General features: G+C 42.2%; 1 protein-coding gene and 11 non-coding genes across 13 annotated transcripts in view; 9 read left to right on the forward strand and 3 right to left on the reverse strand.

Annotated features, from left to right (window-relative positions):
• Positions 1 to 53, forward strand: part of trnal-cag (transfer RNA leucine (anticodon CAG)) — an 83-nt gene extending 30 nt beyond the window's left edge. Inside the window, exon 1 of the tRNA in view lies at positions 1 to 53. This exon is cut by the window's left edge and continues 30 nt beyond it. This is a non-coding gene — a tRNA (tRNA-Leu).
• Positions 54 to 148: 95 nt separating this feature from the next.
• Positions 149 to 231, forward strand: trnal-cag (transfer RNA leucine (anticodon CAG)). Its single transcript has one exon. It is a non-coding gene; the product is annotated as a tRNA-Leu (tRNA).
• A 102-nt stretch (positions 232 to 333) lies between these two features.
• trnal-cag (transfer RNA leucine (anticodon CAG)) lies at positions 334 to 416 on the forward strand. Its single transcript has one exon. It is a non-coding gene; the product is annotated as a tRNA-Leu (tRNA).
• Positions 417 to 698: 282 nt separating this feature from the next.
• trnal-cag (transfer RNA leucine (anticodon CAG)) lies at positions 699 to 781 on the forward strand. The gene has a single exon. It is a non-coding gene; the product is annotated as a tRNA-Leu (tRNA).
• Positions 782 to 876: 95 nt separating this feature from the next.
• Positions 877 to 959, forward strand: trnal-cag (transfer RNA leucine (anticodon CAG)). Its single transcript has one exon. It is a non-coding gene; the product is annotated as a tRNA-Leu (tRNA).
• Positions 960 to 1,892: 933 nt separating this feature from the next.
• trnal-cag (transfer RNA leucine (anticodon CAG)) lies at positions 1,893 to 1,975 on the forward strand. Its single transcript has one exon. It is a non-coding gene; the product is annotated as a tRNA-Leu (tRNA).
• Positions 1,976 to 3,291: 1,316 nt separating this feature from the next.
• trnal-cag (transfer RNA leucine (anticodon CAG)) lies at positions 3,292 to 3,374 on the forward strand. Its single transcript has one exon. It is a non-coding gene; the product is annotated as a tRNA-Leu (tRNA).
• A 1,127-nt stretch (positions 3,375 to 4,501) lies between these two features.
• Positions 4,502 to 4,584, forward strand: trnal-cag (transfer RNA leucine (anticodon CAG)). The gene has a single exon. It is a non-coding gene; the product is annotated as a tRNA-Leu (tRNA).
• Positions 4,585 to 6,611: 2,027 nt separating this feature from the next.
• Positions 6,612 to 6,694, reverse strand: trnal-cag (transfer RNA leucine (anticodon CAG)). The gene has a single exon. It is a non-coding gene; the product is annotated as a tRNA-Leu (tRNA).
• A 97-nt stretch (positions 6,695 to 6,791) lies between these two features.
• Positions 6,792 to 6,874, reverse strand: trnal-cag (transfer RNA leucine (anticodon CAG)). Its single transcript has one exon. It is a non-coding gene; the product is annotated as a tRNA-Leu (tRNA).
• A 97-nt stretch (positions 6,875 to 6,971) lies between these two features.
• On the reverse strand, positions 6,972 to 7,054 carry trnal-cag (transfer RNA leucine (anticodon CAG)). Its single transcript has one exon. It is a non-coding gene; the product is annotated as a tRNA-Leu (tRNA).
• Positions 7,055 to 10,171: 3,117 nt separating this feature from the next.
• chst11 (carbohydrate (chondroitin 4) sulfotransferase 11) overlaps positions 10,172 to 21,163 on the forward strand; it is a 46,032-nt gene continuing 35,040 nt past the window's right edge. Inside the window, exon 1 of one of the 2 annotated variants that reach the window (XM_086058553.1) lies at positions 10,172 to 10,405. In XM_086058553.1, coding sequence (XP_085914679.1) covers positions 10,288 to 10,405 — 118 coding nt within the window. In that variant the 5' untranslated portion in view covers positions 10,172 to 10,287. The remainder of the gene's footprint in view (positions 10,406 to 21,163) is intronic. The other variant, XM_086058554.1, reaches the window with a different exon arrangement.

The following is a 21,163-nucleotide window of genomic DNA, read 5'->3' on the forward strand; positions in this document are numbered from 1 at the left end:
CGTTCAGGTCGCAGTCTCCCCTGGAGGCGTGGATTCGAATCCCACTTCTGACATTATGCTTTTACTTGACTGAATGGAAAAAATGTCTCTTCAGCGACCTTATACCAATGAACCAAACCAAAAAAAACGACCTTTGTAAGAAAAAGCTGTCAGGATGGCCGAGCGGTCTAAGGTGCTGCGTTCAGGTCGCAGTCTCCCCTGGAGGCGTGGGTTCAAATCCCACTTCTGACACAATGCTTTAACCTAAGTACCCTTACTGGATGGGAACAATTCTGTTCATCTACCTTACAATAAACTAAACGAAAAAACAACCGACCTTTTTAAGAAAAAGCCGTCAGGATGGCCGAGCGGTCTAAGGCGCTGCGTTCAGGTCGCAGTCTCCCCTGGAGGCGTGGGTTCGAATCCCACTTCTGACATAATGCTTTTACCTGACTGAATGGAAAAAATGTCTCTTCAGCTATCTTATTTCAATGAACCAAACCAAAAAAAAACCGATCTTTGTAAGGAAAAGCTGTCAGGATGGCCGAGCGGTCTAAGGTGCTACGTTCAGGTCACAGTCTCCCCTGGAGGCGTGGGTTCGAATCCCACTTCTGACACAATGCTTTAACCTAAGTACCCTTACTGGATGGAAGCAATTCTGTTCATCTACCTTACAATGAACCAAACCAAAAAACAACCGACCTTTGTAAGAAAATGCTGTCAGGATGGCCGAGCGGTCTAAGGCGCTGCGTTCAGGTCGCAGTCTCCCCTGGAGGCGTGGGTTCGAATCCCACTTCTGACATTATGCTTTTACTTGACTGAATGGAAAAAATGTCTCTTCAGCGACCTTATACCAATGAACCAAACCAAAAAAACCGACCTTTGTAAGAAAAAGCTGTCAGAATGGCCGAGTGGTCTAAGGCGCTGCGTTCAGGTCGCAGTCTCCCCTGGAGGCGTGGGTTCGAATCCCACTTCTGACATTATGCTTTTACTTGACTGAATGGAAAAAATGTCTCTTTAGCGACTTTATACCAATAAACCAAACCAAAGGTCGCAGTCTCCCCTGGAGGCGTCGGTTCGAATCCCACTTCTGACATTATGCTTTTACCTGACTGAATGGAAAAAATGTCTCTTCAGCTACCTTATTTCAATGAACCAAACCAAAAAACAACCGACCTTTGTAAGAAAAAGCTAACAGGATGGCCGAGCGGTCTAAAGCGCTGCGTACAGGTAGCAGTCTCCCCTGGAGGCCTGGGTTCGAATCCCTCTTCTGACATAATGCTTTTACCTGACTGAATGGAAAAAATGTCTCTTCAGCGACCTTATACCAATGAACCAAACCAAAAAAAACGACCTTTGTAAGGAAAGCTGTCAGGATGGCCGAGCGGTCTAAGGTGCTGCGTTCAGGTCGCAGTCTCCCCTGGAGGCGAGGGTTCGAATCCCACTTCTGACACAATGCTTTAACCTAAGTACCCTTACTGGATGGAAGCAATTCTGTTCATCTACCTTACAATAAAATAAACGAAAAAACAACCGACCTTTGTAAGAAAAAGCTGTCAGGATGGCCGAGAAGTCTAAAGCGCTGCGTTCAGGTCGCAGTCTCCCCTGGAGGCGTGGGTTCGAATCCCACTTCTGACATTATGCTTTTACTAGACTGAATGGAAAAAATGTCTCTGCAGCTACCTTATTTCAATGAACCAAACCAAAAAACAACCGACCTTTGTAAGAAAAAGCTGTCAGGATGGCCGAGCAGTCTAAAGCGCTGCGTTCAGGTAGCAGTCTCCCCTGGAGGCCTGGGTTCAAATCCCTCTTCTGACATAATGTTTTTACCTGACTGAATGGAAAAAATGTCTCTTCAGCGACCTCATACCAATGAACCAAACCAAAAAAACCGACCTTTGGAAGAAAAAGCTGTCAGGATGGCCGAGCGGTCTAAGGCGCTGCGTTCAGGTCGCAGTCTCCCCTGGAGGCGTGGGTTCGAATCCCACTTCTGACACTATGCTTTAACCTAAGTACCCTTACTGGATGGAAGCAATTCTGTTCATCTACCTTACAATAAACTATACGAAAAAACTACCGACCTTTTTAAGAAAAAGCCGTCAGGATGGCCGAGCGGTCTAAGGCGCTGTGTTCAGGTCGCAGTCTCCCCTGGAGGCGTTGGTTCGAATCCCACTTCTGACATTATGCTTTTACCTGACTGAATGGAAAAAATGTCTCTTTAGCGACTTTATACCAATAAACCAAACCAAAGGTCGCAGTCTCCCCTGGAGGCGTGGGTTTGAATCCCACTTCTGAAATTATGCTTTTACCTGACTGAATGGAAAAAATCTCTTCAGCTACCTTATTTCAATGAAACAAACCAAAAAACAACCGACCTTTGTAAGAAAAAGCTGTCAGGTTGGCCGATCGGTCTAAGGCGCTGCGTTCAGGTCGCAGTCTCCCTTAGAGGCGTGGGTTTGAATCCCACTTCTGACATTATGCTTTTACCTGACTGAATGGAAAAAATGTCTCTTCAGCGACCTTATACCAATGAACCAAACCAAAAAAACCGACCTTTTTTTAAGAAAAAGCTGTCAGTATGGCCGAGCGGTCTAAGGTGCTGCGTTCAGGTCGCAGTATCCCCTGGAGGCGTGGATTTGAATCCCACTTCTCATATATTTATTTTACCTGACTGAATGGAAAAAATGTCTCTTCAGCGACCTTATACCAATGAACCAAACCATAAAACAACCAACCTTTGTTAGAAAAACCTGTCATGATGGCCGAGCGGTCTAAGGTGCTGCGTTCAGGTTGCAGTCTGCCCTGGAGGCGTGGGTTCGAATCCCACTTCTGACATAATGCTTTTACCTGACTGAATGGAAAAAATGTCTCTTCAGCGACCTTATACCAATGAACCAAACCAAAAAACAACCGACCTTTGTAAGAAAAAGCCGTCAGGATGGCCAAGCGGTCTAAGGCGCTGCGTTCAGATTACAGTCTCCCCTGGAGGCGTGGGTCCGAATCCCACTTCTGACAAAATGCTTTAACCTAAGTACCCTGACTGAATGGAAACAATTCTGTTCATCTACCTTACAATAAATTAAACCAAAAAACGACTAACCTTTTTAAGAAAAATCCGTCAGGATGGCCAAGCGGTCTATATCGCTGCGTTCAGGTTGCAGTCTCCCCTGGAGGCGTGGGTCTGAATCCCACTTCTGAAATTATGCTTTTACCTGACTGAATGGAAAAAATGTCTCTTCAGCGACCTTATACCAATGAACCAAACCAAAAAACCAAAAACCAAAAAACAACCGACCTTTGTAAGGAAAAGCTGTCAGGATGGCTGAGCGGTCTAAGGTGCTGCGTTCAGGTCGCAGTCTCCCCTGGAGGCGTGGGTTCGAATCCCACTTCTGACACAATGCTTTAACCTAAGTACCCTTACTGGATGGAAACAATTCTGTTCATCTACCTTACAATAAACTCAACGAAAAAACAACCGACCTTTTTAAGAAAAAGCAGTCAGGATGGCGGAGCGGTCTAAGGCGCTGCGTTCAGGTTGCAGTCTCCCCTGGAGGCGTGGGTTCGAAGCCCACTTCTAACACAATGCTTTAACCTAAGTACCCTGACTGAATGGAAAAAATGTCTCTTCAGCGACCTTATACCAATGAACCAAACCATAAAACAACCAACCTTTGTAAGAAAAACCTGTCATGATGGCCGAGCGGTCTAAGGTGCTGCGTTCAGGTCGCAGCCTCCCCTGGAGGCGTGGGTTTGAATCCCACTTCTGACATAATGCTTTTACCTGACTGAGTGGAAACAGCTCTGTTCATCTACCTTACAATAAATTAAACCAAAAAAGAACCGACCTTTTTAAGAAAAAGCCGTCAGGATGGCCGAGCGGTCTAAGGCGCTGTGTTCAGGTCGCAGTCTCCCCTGGAGGCGTTGGTTCGAATCCCACTTCTGACATTATGCTTTTACCTGACTGAATGGAAAAAATGTCTCTTTAGCGACTTTATACCAATAAACCAAACCAAAGGTCGCAGTCTCCCCTGGAGGCGTGGGTTTGAATCCCACTTCTGACATTATGCTTTTACCTGACTGAATGGAAAAAAATTCTCTTCAGCGACCTTATACCAATGAACCAAACCAAAAAACAACCGACCTTTGTAAGAAAAAGCCGTCAGGATGGCCGAGCGGTCTAAGGTGCTGCGTTCAGGTCGGAGTCTCACCTGGAGGCGTGGGTTTGAATCCCACTTCTGACACAATGCTTTAACCTAAGTACCCTTACTGGATGGAAACAATTCTGTTCATCTACCTTACAATAAACTAAACGAAAAAACAACCGACCTTTTTAAGAAAAAGCCGTCAGGATACCGAGCGGTCTAAGGCGCTGCGTTCAGGTCGCAGTCTCCCTTGGAGGCGTGGGTTCGAATCCCACTTCTGACATAATGCTTTTACCTGACTGAATGGAAAAAATGTCTCTTCAGCTACCTTATTTCAATGAACCAAACCAAAAAACAACCGACCTGTGTAAGGAAAAACTGTCAGGATGGCCGAGCGGTCTAAGGTGCTGCGTTCAGGTTGCAGTCTCCCCTGGAGGCGTGGGTTCGAATCCCACTTCTGACATAATGCTTTTACCTGACTGAATGGAAAAAATGTCTCTTCAGCTACCTTATTTCAATGAACCAAACCAAAAAACAACCGACCTTTGTAAGAAAGAGCGGTTAGGGTTAGGGTTAGGGTTAGGGTTAGGGTTAGGGTTAGGGTTAGGGTTAGGGTTAGGGTTAGGGTTAGGGTTAGGGTTAGGAATGAGGGATTGAGCCCTTCCTCGACCAGGATAGGGGAATTGATCCCCCCTCCTGGAGCGAAAAGGAATCGCACGGTCCTTCCGTCCTTGGTACCTCCCGTCGTCACATTCCTTCCACTGATGTGTGGGCTGGCGTCTCCGCCCATTGCGGACAACAGTCCACCCACCATCCATCATACTTTTTTTTAAATCTCTGATTCCTTTTTATGGTAATTGATGTATAATAATGTTTTTAATCTTTTATTTAATAGTTAGGAGTTGCCTTTGTATCCTATGCAATCACTATCTACAAATCTATTTGATTTAAGATGTTATGTATAATTGATTTTTAATCTTTTATTTATTCAATAGGAGTGGCCTTTGTTATATATGTAATCACTATCTATTAATATAAAACAATAAACAAAAACAATCAAAAAAATTTTTTTTATATAAAAAATAGTTCTAATTCCTAATAAGTATAATTAAATGTAAGTGTGCCTTGACAACGTTTCGGCTCATCCAGAGCCTTCTTCAGGTAAATGGCACAATGAAACAATGAAAATGCAATTAAGCTCTTCCTGGCGAGAGATGTTGTCTCTGCGACGACCAAGCTCCAACTGGGTTAGGGTTTAGGGTTAGGGTTTAGGGTTAGGGTTAGGGTTAGGGTTAGGGTTGAGGGTTGAGGGTTGAGGGTTGAGGGTTGAGGGATTGAGCCCTTCTTCGACCAGGATAGGGGAATTGATCCCCCCTCCTGGACTGAAAGTGAATCGCACGGTCCTTCCGTCCTTGGTACCTCCCGTCGTCACATTCCTTCCACTGACGTGTGGGCTGGCGTCTCCGCCCATAGCGGACAACAGTCCACCCACCATCCATCATACTTTTTTTTATATATCTCTCTCAGATTCCTTTTTATGGTAATTGATGTATAATAATGTTTTTAATCTTTTATTTAATAGATAGGAGTTGCCTTTGTATCCTATGTAATCACTATCTACAAATATATTTTATTGTAGATTTTATGTATAATTGAATTTTAATATTTTATTTATTCAATAGGAGTGGCCTTTGTCATATATGTAATCACTATCTATTAATATAAAACAATAAAACAAAAACAATCAAAAATAATAATTTTTATATAAAAAAAATAGTTCTAATTCCTAATGAGTATAATTAAATGCAAGTGTGCTTTGACAACGTTTCGGCTCTAAAGAGCCTTCTTCAGATCTAGCACACTACAATTGTTCAATGAATTGTCTGAGATGTTGCCTCTTCGAAAACCAAATCCAAACTGAGCTTCCTCTAACAGTGAATTGCCTTTATATACTGCAACCACCATGCGCAAATAAGTTATCTTAACTGTGCGCCTTTTTCGTTCAAATTATTAGGGAAAGCGTCCTATTTATTTTCTATGTAATACGTACATGTAAACCAATATGACATGTTATTTAAATACCAATGTCACTATTGTATCTCAACAATTGTTTTATTAATGTATTTATGCTTTTTTAAATTATGTTAGGGTTAGGGTTGGGGTTAGGACTGCGACCTGAACGTAGCACCTTAGACCGCTCGGCCATCCTGACATCTCTTTCTTACAAAGGTCGGTTTTTTTTTTGGTTTGGTTCATTGGTATAAGGTAGATGAAGACTTATTTTTTCCATTCAGTCAGGTAAAAGCATTATGTCAGAAGTGGGATTCGAACCCAGGCCTCCAGGGGAGACTGCTACCTGTACGCAGCGCTTTAGACCGCTCGGCCATCCTGTTAGCTTTTTCTTACAAAGGTCGGTTGTTTTTTGGTTTGGTTCATTGAAATAAGGTAGCTGAAGAGACATTTTTTCCATTCAGTCAGGTAAAAGCATAATGTCAGAAGTGGGATTCGAACCCACGCCTCCAGGGGAGACTGCGACCTGAACGCAGCGCCTTAGACCGCTCGGCCATCCTGACAGCTTTTTCTTACAAAGGTCGGTTGTTTTTTGGTTTGGTTCATTGGTATAAGGTAGATGAAGACTTATTTTTTCCATTCAGTCAGGTAAAAGCATTATGTCAGAAGTGGGATTCGAACCCACGCCTCCAGGGGAGACTGCGACCTGAACGCAGCGCCTTAGACCGCTCGGCCATCCTGACGGCTTTTTCTTACAAAGGTCGGTTGTTTTTTGGTTTGGTTCATTGGTATAAGGTCGCTGAAGAGACATTTTTTCCATTCAGTCAGGTAAAAGCATTATGTCAGAAGTGGGATTCAAACCCACGCCTCCAGGGGAGACTGCGACCTGAACGCAGCGCCTTAGACCGCTCGGCCATCCTGACAGCTTTTTCTTACAAAGGTCGGTTGTTTTTTGGTTTGGTTCATTGGTATAAGGTAGCTGAAGAGACATTTTTTCCAACCCTAACCCTGAGCGCAGCGCCTTAAATTGATTAGATTGGCCCACATTTGAAGCCTAGTTAATTAATATCATGGGGATGGACCATAAGTGTAATTTTTGCAAAAAAATAAAATAAAAATGTTTCATTACTCATTTTGTGCAATAAGATTTTTAATGTGATTTCCACTTTGACACCTTTTTAGGTCTTTAAAATTGATTTCTAAAAGAAATAATAGCTATTTGCTTTTTGCCAACAAATAATATTCAGTGTATTTCCAATTCCTATTGTATACTGTACAAGCATGCTCTTTCCATCCATTCCATCCAACCATTACTTCACCTGGCCCTGAACAGATTAGGACTAACGGAGCAGATAACCGATTCCCCCATCCGCTCCGTAAATCTTAACATACAGATCCATCATGGCACGACAACACTTCGGCCTTTCCGACACAGACTAAATGGAATTTTCCATCTTGCTTGACAGTGTCCCCTCCATCACCTGAACATCCTTCCGTACATTTTGGGAGAAGTACGGCAGAATGTCAAGACGTTCTTCAACATCAACATTGTGGAGCGACCAGTGAATCTACTGAAATGCTTAGCGTTGTCTTCACGTGGCATATATGATAATTATAACCTACCCACAAACACATTTGTTTTGTCCCCCAAAAAATTAGACTGTATTTTTATGCACATCTTTTATTATATATTTTTATAGCTATTGTAAATTTACTGTAATGCTTGTCAAACAACATAATCGCACAGTTAATTGTTTTATAATTAAGTGTGCATTATGATTGACAATACATTAATTACTACCCCCCAGTGTCACAGGGGCCATAAATCCGCAGTCATTGCAACCCAATATTGCACCCGCCTTCATCCTTCATGTCATGCTCAGTCCTCGGTCCTCGGGTTGTCAGTCCTTGAAGGAGCGTGGCTAACTTCGAGGTCAATGTCAGAGCGGTGGATTCAAATGAGTTTCCCCGTCTGGGTGCTGAATTATTCAAGATTTATTAAAAAATAAAAAATAAAGTCACTCAAAACGACCTTTTGTGGATGCTAATCCCACGTTACGTTTAAAGGGTTAGGACCTTGTTGAAAATTTAAGTAATAAGGCATTCAGTGAGGGTTGAAACAGAGGTCACTGGATCTTTTATTGAGTGGCTCGGAATGGTATCAAAGCCAACTTGAATTCGGACTTTTTGAATGCAGGCCAGGACTTTTTGCTCCCCTTGCGCACCTCATTGACCCAAGGTGAACGTAATGTATGGGAAAAAAGTGCTGAGGTTGGAACCATCAATCATGGTTGCCACGGTAACCGGTAATGGCTGCCGTGACACGCGTGCTATTAAACGGTGACCTTGACTGTCTACTGATGTCTTCACGTGCTGCCAGTGCTGATATCCATCATGTTGTTGTTGTTGTTGTTTTTGTTTTTTTTACCTTCACCAGGAGGATGTTTCCGTCCCTTAGTTATCAGGATTAATAACTACATAAAATAACATACAAATGTATTGGACAGCCCTCATTTACTTGCTACTTTTGACTTTGACCACTTTTGAACATATCAGTAAAGTGCAGCTGACATTTTAAAAGGCTCCAGGGAGAGACTCGGCTCAGTCAGTCATCACCACACAACAAGCCCCGGGGGGGATTTTATGAACTTAATTGTATGCAATGAACTAAGCGGTGATTCTGGAATATAAATCAATATCTGCAAACGCGTTTCCTTTTCATAGATCCCCGTATGTTGTTTACCGAGCCCTTAGGGCTATTTCTGCTCCACCTTGAGTGCATATATTTCTTAAAGGACTGACCCTGAATGTTTTCCCGTCGGCACCTCAGCTATGCTTGTACATACCAGCGGCATTTGTGAGGTGGGTGGGCCACACACACACACACACAAGGGCCTCATTTTAATTGTGAGTGACGCTGAGCTTCCCATCCATCTTGTGTGCAGTGTTTATCAATATAGGCCGGATGTAATCTGCAGACCACCGTTGTGTCATTTCCCACGACGAAGCAGGCTTGTGTACAAAAGTGATTGCACCCCATTCCCTGTTTAACTTTTTTTTTTTGGGGGCGGGGGGGGCATGTGAATGCCACTGAAGGATAATCTGATTACAGCATACATAATTGCACTGTTTAAAGATGCTGCATAAAGATACAACTTTGTCACCACTTGGTGGCACTGTAGTTATGTGTGCCAATGGGTTTACAGCTGAGGGTGTTTAGAGTAGACATAGGCTACAACAAAATAGTAGAGGGGGAAAGAATGAAGAAAAATGTGTGTGGGTTGTGATTGTTTGCCTCTCGCTATTTCTGTCGCTAGTGCTTACACTAGCACAATGAGCAGCAATGCCAGACGGCAAACAGTAAACCATGGCCTGAAATGTAGAAATTGTTTTCTAGAGTAACCGTCTCAGCTTTGCTTGCATTTTTTTTTTTTAATAACGTCTGATTAAAAGAAGAACAAAAAGTGCATCGCCCTCCAACATTGTGGTTGTAGCTTGAAGTGTTGGTGTTATGCCCTGCATGGTTAAGGCCTGATTCAAATGATATCTATCTGTGAAGGTGTGCCTAATGATGTGTCCCAAGTGTCTTTTTTTTAAACATACAGATTTTCACGGTTTAGCTTAGTCCCTGTCTTTTTTTTTTTTTTAACCAGCCAAGGGGAATGTAGTAAAAAAAAAGTGGGGTCAATGGGGACTCCTGTTGCATTTTTTCCCCCCGTAATCAAATAAGTGTATATATATATATCGCCATTTTAACAGTAGTGTTTACAGCCAGACAGGTGTTGGCAATGATATCAATTAAGTCTGTTCCATTTAGCAAATCAAGTAAAGGGAGACAATATAAAAACACATCAGTCCAGAAAAACGGAAACACTCTTGAAATAAGAACCCAAATGTTCAAAAGTATTGCATCGCGTAACATAGAAGCGCACATTTGGACGGGCTCATTTCCTCAAAGCCGGGGAGCCCACTTCCGCCAAGCATTTCCTCCTCCCCGCACGTCGCCCAGCGATGGTACGCTCCGTGTGGGATGCGTTTAGCTCACTGACCGGCGGACGGTCCTCCTGACTCCTCATCAGTACCACCAGAGTCACACCAGGAAGGTTCGAGCGAGCGGAACCTCCTCCCCGTCTCCTTATTCTCGCCTTCCTCGGCCATGAAACAGACTTTAAGCGAACTCATGAGGATGAGCAGGATATGCCGGATGGTACTCGCCACTTGTTTGGGATCCTTTATTCTGGTCATCTTTTATTTCCAAAGTATGTTCCAACCAGGTAGGACACCTAATTTTCTTCTGCCTAAAAATGCGGGCGCGTGTTTATTTTTGCCACCCCATCAATTTGTTTGCACAAGCCGCATAATCGATGCGACTTGATGCCGAGGCAACTGGCGCCTCTCTCCGGGAATCGACCGACTCCACATTGATCGTTTTATTAAGATATGCCGGCGTGCGTTCGCCGGCGGAAGCGTTTCGGTGGCATTGTGCAGTAAAAGGCGTGATGCGTAAAAAAGCGCACACCAGGGTGCCGACCCCTTCCAGCCGCGCGCGTTTTGACAGGGGTTCCAAGCTGGAAACCATGCGCTGTCCATGTCAGTGAACGGAACCGTTTAATCACATGCACGCGGGGGGTGGGGGTGGGGGGGGGGGGGCTTGTGGAATACAATGGTACCTTGACTTGTGAGCTTAATTTTTTTTTCCCATTGCCACGCTTGCATCAAAACACGCCCATCTCAAATCATCTTTCTCCATTGAAATTAATGGAAATTGCCTGCAAAAAAATAAAAAAATAAAATAAAATATTGTAACATGTTTTGATAGAAAATGGCACTTACTGAGATGGCGTGGCAGATTTAGGAGTTTGAGGCCAATGGCAGCTATTTGTTAAACAAAAAAACTCCTCGTTTAGAGGGAAAAAACAAATGTTAAACTAAAGGCGCTCCAAAAGGGAGGATGTCTAAACTACAAACAAAACAACATCACTCCTTAACGAAAACGATACTGTGGCTATACAAACTAGTTACAAACCAAAGTTCAGACAAGAGACAGGACAACAAGGCTGAGGACTGTGACTGGCTCTGACGAAAACACTTTGGCACAAGACAGGGGAGACGCAGACCATTTAACACATGAGGGTAATGGGAAACAGGTGGACACAATCAGGAATCAGGGTTGACACTGACGCCACACGAGGAAGAGCAAGTGACCTGAAACGAAAGGAGTCCGAATTTTCAAAATAAAACAGGAAATGACAAGCCAACGATTAAAATAATGTAATGTAATGTAAAAAATTAAACACCTTGCATCATGATTTGATTTCCTGCTTTAGTTTAACAGCCTCCAGCCACCAGGGGGCAGTGTAATACCGACATGAAATGTAACACGAAGAAGACCGTACAGTTATTGCTCGCCTTTCATCGGATAAAGAATATATATATACCTGTGAGTATTGTTACATTGTCTGCCCATGCTGCGTGCTTCCGTTTTTTTTTTAGCATCCATAGTTTACGCCTTAAAGGGTTGTAGCTACGATACCACAACACCGACCCTGTTAGACAAACATTCACACCAATTGCAGGAATCTTTAATGAACCTAACATGCTTGCTATCTGGAATGTGGGAGAAAACCCCACTCAAGATTGCCACTAGTGCACCGTGCTGCCCATTGTTCTTTTCTGGTGTTATAAGTTGAGTTTATCGTTGGTTGTTCAAACAGTTGTAAGATATCTGAATCGAGTCGAGAGTCGAGATTCCAACTCGGGGCCTGTCAAACCGTTTTTGCTTTTATTAATTATTAGTGAAGGATTTTAGTTTGATTTCAAATCACATTTTAACATATACCCGTTTTTCTTATCCTTGTTTTTTTCCTTACTTTAATTTTTTATTTTTTTTATTGCACCCCACCTTTCGTTGGTCCAGCTGGGATACGCTCCAGTTACCCAAGACCCAAATGAGCACAGCAGTCTAGACAGTTCCTTCATGATCGTTATTTTGCCATTCGGAATTGTGGAATGAATGAAGTTGTCTGCCTGGGAATCATTTCCCCCAGTTGTCATTCAAGGAAATGTAGTAGTTCTGTTTAATATGTGAGCAGCGTGGCGCTGGATCTGATCCATATCGAAAGTGCCTTGAGGTAACGCTTGTTGGGCATCGGCGCTATATCAATGTGATTGCGTTTTTCCTCACGCACGCTACCTTTGCCAAAAGAAATTGCTCATGTTTGTCAGCGCAGTTTATAAAGGGTAGTTGATAAATAGCATTGGAACTTTTTTTTTTTTTTTTTTTGGTATAGGAGCTTCCCCTCAGCTTCTCCATGGGCGTTGCATCATGCGCTCCACCCACGTGATCACTGGGTCTTATTTTAATGACAGGCTTCTGTGTTTCTGAACGCTTTCACCAAAGAGGAGCAGTTTAAAGAAAGGATATTTGGCATTTAAAGACACATTTAGAAAATACAAATCAGTAAACTTGTACATGTACACTGTAAGATTTGTATGAAAATGTATTCATTTATCTGAAAATTCAGGCATTTAACAAACAGGTTGCAGTCTGTTTCACGTTTGAACAGCACTCAAATAAAAATATTAAGGCTTAATGTTCCATTAATATAACATTCTTCCATGCTTAATGTGTAAATCCTAACCCTAAGTAAGACGTTTTGAAAATTGATGTTTAAAAATCGAAAATTGCGCGCTGTAATATCGCGATATATTGCCAAATCGATTTTTTCTAACACACCTAGTAACAATATTAATCACTTTTTATGGTGTTATTGAGATTCCCTCCTGATATTCACTCTTTCATGCGCACACTGCATGCCCAAAGGCACTGAGTCCGTATCTCACTGAGTGGCGCACGTCGCGAGTGTTGGCATTTTGTCCGGTTTCGCTCGAGATTGCAAAAAGTTGCAAAGACGTTCAGCAGGCCCTAGTAAACCATTTTTTATGCTCGCAAACAACTTTTATTGTTGCCGTGAAATTTCGAACCCGAGGCTTTACGTATACATCAAGAAAATGCATGAAAAAAAAATGAAAAAAAGAAAGAGAGCAATGATGATGACATGTCAAATCGGCAAAATTACCGAATGAACAATACTGAGCTCTAAAGGAGAAAAAATAAAAAATAAAAAAAGGAAAGTGCATGGACGACTTTCCTCGCCCGCAGTACCCCAATTGATCCCTGGTTTTCTTTTAATGATACATGAGCGCTGTTGTATCTGAAACTCACTCGTAATGCAAATGTTGGCTCACAACACAAAGCAAAACATGTCTAATCAAAACACTGTAGGCAACTAGCAAAATATTTACTCGACTGCTTCGTTTCACACCGACCGGCTGGGCAGGCCCTTTTAATATACACAACTTTAAGGGATTAAAAAGTCAAGTTTCCATGATGTCCCCTTTTAAGTTGTAATCATTTAATTTGTCCCCGCATGCACAAGGGATTACTTGACACACACACACACACACACACAAGCACGGCACCGTTGTTGTTTGTCAGGTAACGTTCCCGGGCGGGCCAGCGTTTAAGAGCGCCGGCAATGCCGCCTCTCTACCAGGACTGAGTGGGGGTCGCGACCTCCTGCTTAAAGAGACATAAGAGGACATCGCACAACAGCGCAATACCGCTTTTGTCCTCAGTAACTGTAATTCCACTCGGGGACTCGTTTTACTGCACATGGCCGAGTTGGATTTGTTGGAGACGCGTGCCCGTTGCCAGCGCGTCCATCACACGTGCACGGCATGCTTGAGGTTGCCATCATGTGGTCACGGTAATTATTAGGCTCGGTCCATAGGTCATCGTCAAACATTGAGTTAATGATATGTTGTCCGAAGCAGCTTTTCCTTAAGACTTGGATACACGTGGTAATCCAAATAAATATTTTATATTATTGCAGGGACTTCTGTAGTTAAAAAAAGAAAAAGAAAAAAAAAGTCAAGTGAATTGAGTGGGAAGTAATGAGCAGTTAACAAACAATTAATTCATTACTTTCAGTCCGACGGAAGAATGTTCTGAATCTTGTTTTTGATGCTCGAGTGGGATGTATTGTAAATGCGGCCTGGAGGATTTTGGATGAATTGGACGGTCGTGGTTGGTCTCCTTTTGATAGCACGACTGGATCAACGGCACGTTTGCTGTTTGCAGTCAAGTGGCACACTCCAATCGCCATTCAATTCCACTCCAGCTCCCCAGTCAAAAAGGATCAATTCATCGATTGATGTACTGTACCTGTCCCTTTTCGTCACCACCCCATATTGAGCTCTTTTTATTGTTATTATTATTATCACTATTGGTAAGTGTTCCTAGCATGATCAAATGCATCATTTTTAAAGAAGTATCTGGATTCATTTGACGTTATTCCTGTTAATAATTATAAGATATCATAATTAATCATGTCAATATTCCTAAGAACGAAGGTCTTTCACCTTCATATTATAGTTTCCGACAGCTCAAAATGATTTCTCGTCCGTTTTTACTCGATAAAACCAAACAGTGGTCTCATTTGCATTTGGTTAAAAAGTCAAATCACACAAAAAAAAAAACTAGGTGAATTTGTGAATGATAGTATATTAATTATTAGGGGCGTAAAAATCGATTCGGCAATATATCGCGATATTACAGCGCGCAATGTTCGATATTTTAACATCAATATTTTTATGGAAATATTTAACGAAACGTCTTCCTTGGGGTTAGGATTCACACATTAAGCATGGAAGAATGTTATATTAATGGAACTTTAAGCCTTAATATTTGATTTCAGTGCTGTTCAAACATGAAACAGACTGCAACCTGTTTGTTAAATGCAGTGGCTCAGTTATAAAGTCTGAATTTTCAGATAAATACATTTTCATCCAAATCTTACAGTGTACATGTACAAGTTTACTGATGAGTATTTTCTAAATTTGAGTAAAAAAAAAAAATCGCAATAATCAATTTATAGATTTGTATCGGGATTAATCGGTATTGAATCGAATCGTGACCTATGAATCGTATGAATCGAATCGCCAGGCACTAGGCAATTCACACCCCTATTACTTACTGTACTCTTTTTATTATATTTGGTTACACGTACTAAAATCTGAAGTCACATGGCAGGTGTTGTTTTTGTTATGGGGGAAATGGTGGCTTATTTTAGAACACACATTTACATGTTAATAACGACACCCGATTGCTAGAATTGGTGCGTTGCCTCCGCTAACCTTCGAACAACTGAAACCATGCACTATAGTACATTTCCAGGCTCGCATTTGATCTGATCTCATTGGAATAAAAAAAAAACATTCAGTAAATATTCCTGGCGGCATGTGAGTGTCAGGTAGCAGGAGGCTTGTTGCGCAACAAACAAATATTGAAAGATCTTCATTTGCTGATAAGGCAAATGAGCTCCCCATCGAGTGGAGAGCGAAGGTCGTCCCGTTCTCCAAAGAGCTGCTTTGTTTTGGTTGACCTCTTGACTGCTTCGGAGCGTGGACCTGCAACTTGTATCTGGGAATTGAGTCGAATCGCAAGGTTACTCATAGTGACCGCGACACAAGTCTGAGAGCTCGGCCTCTCCCTTTTTTGGGTGGGGGGGGGGGGGGGGGGGGCGCTAATAAGGAAGTGCTCTGTGAGCGGCCGCTTGTTTGGTTTCCCTTGTGAAGTTTGTGTATGCGTCCATGCGGAGGCTGCAGATCTGTTCTGGTTTACTGGGCCACGCCACATGCCTTCTCACATTTAACATCCATCAGAGGTTTCAGTGATAAAGCTGCGATGGCTGAAAGCAAAGAATGAGCACGTCTTGGGAAAGAATGAAAGGTTCCGCCTGTGGAATTTCTATGGGAAACTCAAAATTCCTCACCCGAGTTGCATCATCAGCTGGTGCTGACAGGCGGGGTCAGCCTGGGTTGGTATCGTCGAACATGGGACGACACCACAGTAATCACAATTAACCAACCTAAACAAAGACCAAAAAAAAACAATTTCAATCATTCACTGCCATTGACGGCTATAAACGTCAAAAAATCATTTGAACTATTTCTATTAGTTTCACATTTTTTCCCCCACTTTTGTTAACAAGAGTAGGAAAACCTAGATTTTTTTTATTGTACATTTAGAACAGATATAAAATGTGTGATTAATCGCCTGACGCCCCGGATTTTTAATAATCTTTTTTTTTTAAATGAATTTATGGCAGTGAAGATCTTACCATGGCTGACACGATGAAATAACCTTTGTGCGTAATCAGGCTACTTCACCAGTTACGCCGCTCTACTGCATTGGGATTGTGTTTGCGAGTGCGTCTCGTCCCGGACGTCCTGTTTGTGTGATTTTCTGTTTTCCTGCCCAGATGTGCCACTAAATCCCACATCTAACATTGCAGCGTGGTGGTGGTGGGGGAGGGGGGAATCCAGCGTCTCCATTCATGACTAATCCATGCAGATTATCAAGGCTCGAGCAAGCCCACATCAGACACGCCCCTCCCTCATTAATGGGGACTTTTCATGTTTTGGCTCCTGTTATTAAATTAGCTAAATAGATGATCTCAATTTAAATGACTGTACACAATCATGCTTATATGGTTATCCCTCGTTGAGGATAAGCGGTTAGGAAAATGGATGGATGGATTTAAATGTCTGAATGAGTTCAAAACAGACAAACCGGTTCTTCTTTTCAACTCTGAATGTTGGAAAAAATAATTGTGACTGCAGCACGCCTTAATGGACAATGTCAATGGCAACCGCTCATACAAGAGCTGAAATGTGGACTTCCTCATCTTGACACACTAATTTGTGACATCTTGTGCAATTCAGGTATTACCAGATGGTTGTGTTTTTGATACTCCATTAATCGTTATCAAATATCTTGTTTAATTTTTTTGCGTGTGTGTGTGTGTGTTCCGAATTGAGTCCTATTTTTCTGCTTCGTTTTTAGCCGGGTAGGTTTTCTCGCAAGCGTTTGTTAAGTCCCGGCGGTCCGCATTTGCGCTTACCTTGCTCTCTGGGCTCGCACCCGCCTGTGACCGTCTTGCCTTGAAGTCTGATAAATGATGCGTTTGTGCGTCTTTCTCTGCACACGGGAGTAAAAGGCCGGACAGCTCTCCTCGAATCACTGCAGGAAACTCGGAGACCTCATTAGGTATTTTTCAAACCGGGCTATTGTGACATCCGAAAACTAATGAGGTCCCAAGATGCAATGTGTCATTTAGACTGATATCAAAAGACCCGGTTGTTAAATTAGGGTGTAAATATTTCCTCCCTCCTACAGAGATAAGTAATGCGCTCCGATTTGTGACTGCTGCTTCAATTATTTCCACGGAACGATTAATAATCAATGACTCAATTATGCCCGACTACATCTTATGACATTTTTTTGATAGGGCTGAATTTGCTCCCCCTTTCCCGATCAAATTTAGCAAAGGCCAGATTGTCGGTTGTCTTGACAACGGAAATATTATCCTGACACGTCGTCATTGTCCTGTAGTGTGTGATGTGTGTTCAGTGATCATTTTTTTTCTCTCCGCTCATTTGGTTGGAGAAATAACATAATGTGATGACTGAGGTGCGACTGGTATGAATTTTTTTTTGTCTCCGGGGTAATATCCGTCCTTGTGCACGAAATGTCACTTGTGAAGATATATAAACAACGCGTTGAGTAAAGGAATCGATTCCCCCCACTCAGCTACCATGTCGTGTGTTTTACTGCAACAGGTCGACGGTCGCCATTACTACTCCTAACCTGCCAAAATGAACGGGCGTCTCATTCAGATATGCTATCTAAGGACTTTAACTCATTCACTGCCATTGACGGCTATTGACGTCAAAAATTTATTTGAACTATTTCTATTAGTTTCACATTTTTTCCCACTTTTGTTAACAAGAGTATGAAAACCTAGCATTTTTATTTTATTGTACGTTTAGAACAGATATCAAATTTATGATTAATCGTTAACTATTGAAGTCATGCGATTAATTACAATTAAAAATTAGGAGCGTCGGGCAATGAAAATCAGAATTAATTGCATGACTTTAGGAGTTAACTCGCGATTAATCACACATTCTGTTCTACATGTACAAGAAAAAAAATGTTTTACATTAATGTGAATGAATTTTTAAAAAAAGAAGAAAGAAAATATTACTGAAAATTTGGGGCGTCAGGCGATTAAAGTTTTTAATTGTAATTAATCTCATGACTTCACTAGTTAACTCGCGATTAATCACAAATTTCATATCTGTTCTAAATGTACATTAAAAAAAATCTAGGTTTTCATACTCTTGTTAACAAAAGTGTTTTTTTTTTTTAAACTAATAGAAATAGTTCAAATGAATATTTGACGTCTATAACCGTCAATGGCAGTGAATGAGTTAAATTGTTGGAATCCAAGGTTAAACTGGATTACACACACACTCATCATAATTGGGTCAAAATCACCGCCCCACCCAATCACTCGACAAAGGCCCAATTATTGGAAGTCTTTAAAAGAGGATCCTGACGTATTTTCTAACTTGAACTGCAGTTTTTTTTGTGTATGTGTTGGTAGGTGTGCAGTAGGAGGGGAACGGTTCCGTGCATCACGAGATGCGCAGTCTCGGCAGCAGCAGTGGGGTAGGGGTTAGGGATGAGAATGTAATCACACAGCTCTCATCAATAAATATTGATTTCCTTGTTAGGTCCTCGCCCCAAGAAGTAAGTAAACGGGTGCGAGTGTCGTCCATTAGCCACATTAGGGCATTCATAACAACCTGGCAGGAGGGTGTGGGCTATTTTTAGCCACTGACGAATGGCTCTATAGCTCGATCTTACGGAGTTTACCTTTGGAGAGTTTGTGTGTGTGTGTGTTATGTGCAGAATTGCTCTGTATGTCTTCAAAGGAGAGGAGTGTCCAGTGAAACCTTGACACAAATGCATCGGCCCCGAGGTCATGCAGTTTGGGGTTCCATCAACGCCTTTAGGAAAATGACTGCCTGAGTTGAAACGTGGTTAGTTCAGTGAGTTTGGAAGGAATAGTTCTGCTCACATGATTAGCTTTTTTTTGTGCTTACAGCGATTTGATTCTAATTTATATTGTGCGAAAGAAAGTTTTCCTTTGTGTGTGTGTTTTTTTTTTCCCGTCTGGGATTTGCTTTATTTTTTTTCTGAAAAAGTTGTTTTCTATCACAGGGATAATCTTGTACATAAATAATAGAATAGAAAATATATATTTTTCTGAACTGAATAAGTGGAAGTGGAAATATGTCCCTTTTGTCAAATGTACTGTATATAAACATCATCTTTGATAAATTAACATTTTAAATGGATTTTCTCTCATTAAAAAATTGTACAGTTGAGCCAAGGTGACTTCTGTGTAAATACTTAAAGCACTTACCTGGAGTCAAAAGTTTCCAATATGTCAGTGCTTTTTGAAATATAGTCGCTAGAAGTGTTGAGAAAAGTCACTAAAGGCACCAACCAAATCTCTTAACACCATTTGTGAAGTAAACGAGCTCCTTTATGTTCACAGCCATGTTGTCAGCGGGTTATAATCGTCCAGCCTAATATTTTTTTCTGGTGGTTTGACTTATTTTTCACGCATTTAATTGTGAATATTAAAATGCTACTTCAAAATGGCTGCACAGCTAATACAGGTTTTATGATGGTGAGCTCGCCCAACAATACTGCAAAGTAGGTTCGAGGTTCGACGACTGCTTCCAAAGAGTGTGACTGCAAGTGTTGTGTGTTGACAGCGTGTGTCCTCAGCCGCCAGATGTAGACAGCGTGGTGGAAGAGAAGTGAATCATAGCTTTAATTAAGAGGACGAGCGCCAGGCCACGTCTCGTTAAACGTCTGCCACAGGAGCATGCAAACTACGCTAGCTTGCTAGCTACTGGGAGGCGTAACAGAGCTGGAACCGACTTTCCACTCCTTGTCCCCATGCCGCTCTCTCTCTCTCTGTCTCTCTGTCTCTGTCTCTCTCGCTCTCGCTCTCGATCACTCGCTCTTGATCACTCGCTCTCTCTCTCACTCGCTCACTCTCTCTCTCACACTATCTCTCTCTTGGTCTCTCTCTCTCTTTCTTGCTCACTCACTCTCTCTCTCTCTCTCTCTCTCTCTCTCTCTCTCACTCGCTCACTCTCTCTCTCTCTCACGCTATCTCTCTCTCTCACTCGCTCACTATCTCTCTCACACACTATCTCTCTCTCACTCACTCTCTCTCTCGCTATCTCTCTCTTGCTCTCTCTCTTGCTCACTCACTCACTGTCTCTCTCTCTCTCTCTCACTCGCTCACTCTCTTTCTCTCTCACGCTATCTCTCTGTCTCTCTGTCTCTTTCTCTCTCTCTCTCTCTTTCTCTCTCTCTCTCTCTCTCTCTCTCTCTCTCTCTCCTAATGTGGACTTTTTGCAACTAAGACCAACAACTACTAGACCCTTAGATACTCTTTATACAGTTGCTGATAAATGCCACCAGGCTTTGGTATTCAAGGCAGTGGAATGCTGAGGGTGTGTGCTTTGCAATTACCTTTTTTTTCTGTCGCTATTACCTCTTCAGTTTTCCCACAACGTTTTTGCAACATTCAATGTTAAACGTCATGTGGCAACTTCCACGTATGCACAAAGTTATGTGACGATATCCTCTTTGCCTACATTAAAGCCATGTGAATAGGAATGCAAGGTACAGTGCAGTGGTTTCTTTGCTTACGAGCTCGTTCATAGTGCGCATGCGAGTACAGGGTCCGCACACTCTACAAAGTTGATTGGTGCAGTCAGAGTAAATCAGTCAGGGCTCTTCGTACTCATCTGGGCATTGGTGGAGCACGCATGATGTAGAAAAAGCTTTCACGTGACCTTTTTAAACGGCGCAATGCACCTTTTAAAACAACAACAAAACTTAGCAGACTTTGACAAAACGTATTCATGTCAACACACAATGTGCGATGCCACAGACATGCTAACAAATAGCATAGCGGCTGGTATGTTATAGCATTTTAAGCAATAGATATTTCAACGCAAGCGGTGCCGCAACACATGTAGACATACAATATAACAATACTCACAGGCATCTATTCTTCTGTATTCTGAGA

This window comes from Leptonotus elevatus, chromosome 17 (assembly GCF_054856555.1).
Source record: "Leptonotus elevatus isolate MCC_2025b chromosome 17, RoL_Lele_1.0, whole genome shotgun sequence".
NCBI classification, from domain to species: domain Eukaryota; kingdom Metazoa; phylum Chordata; class Actinopteri; order Syngnathiformes; family Syngnathidae; genus Leptonotus; species Leptonotus elevatus.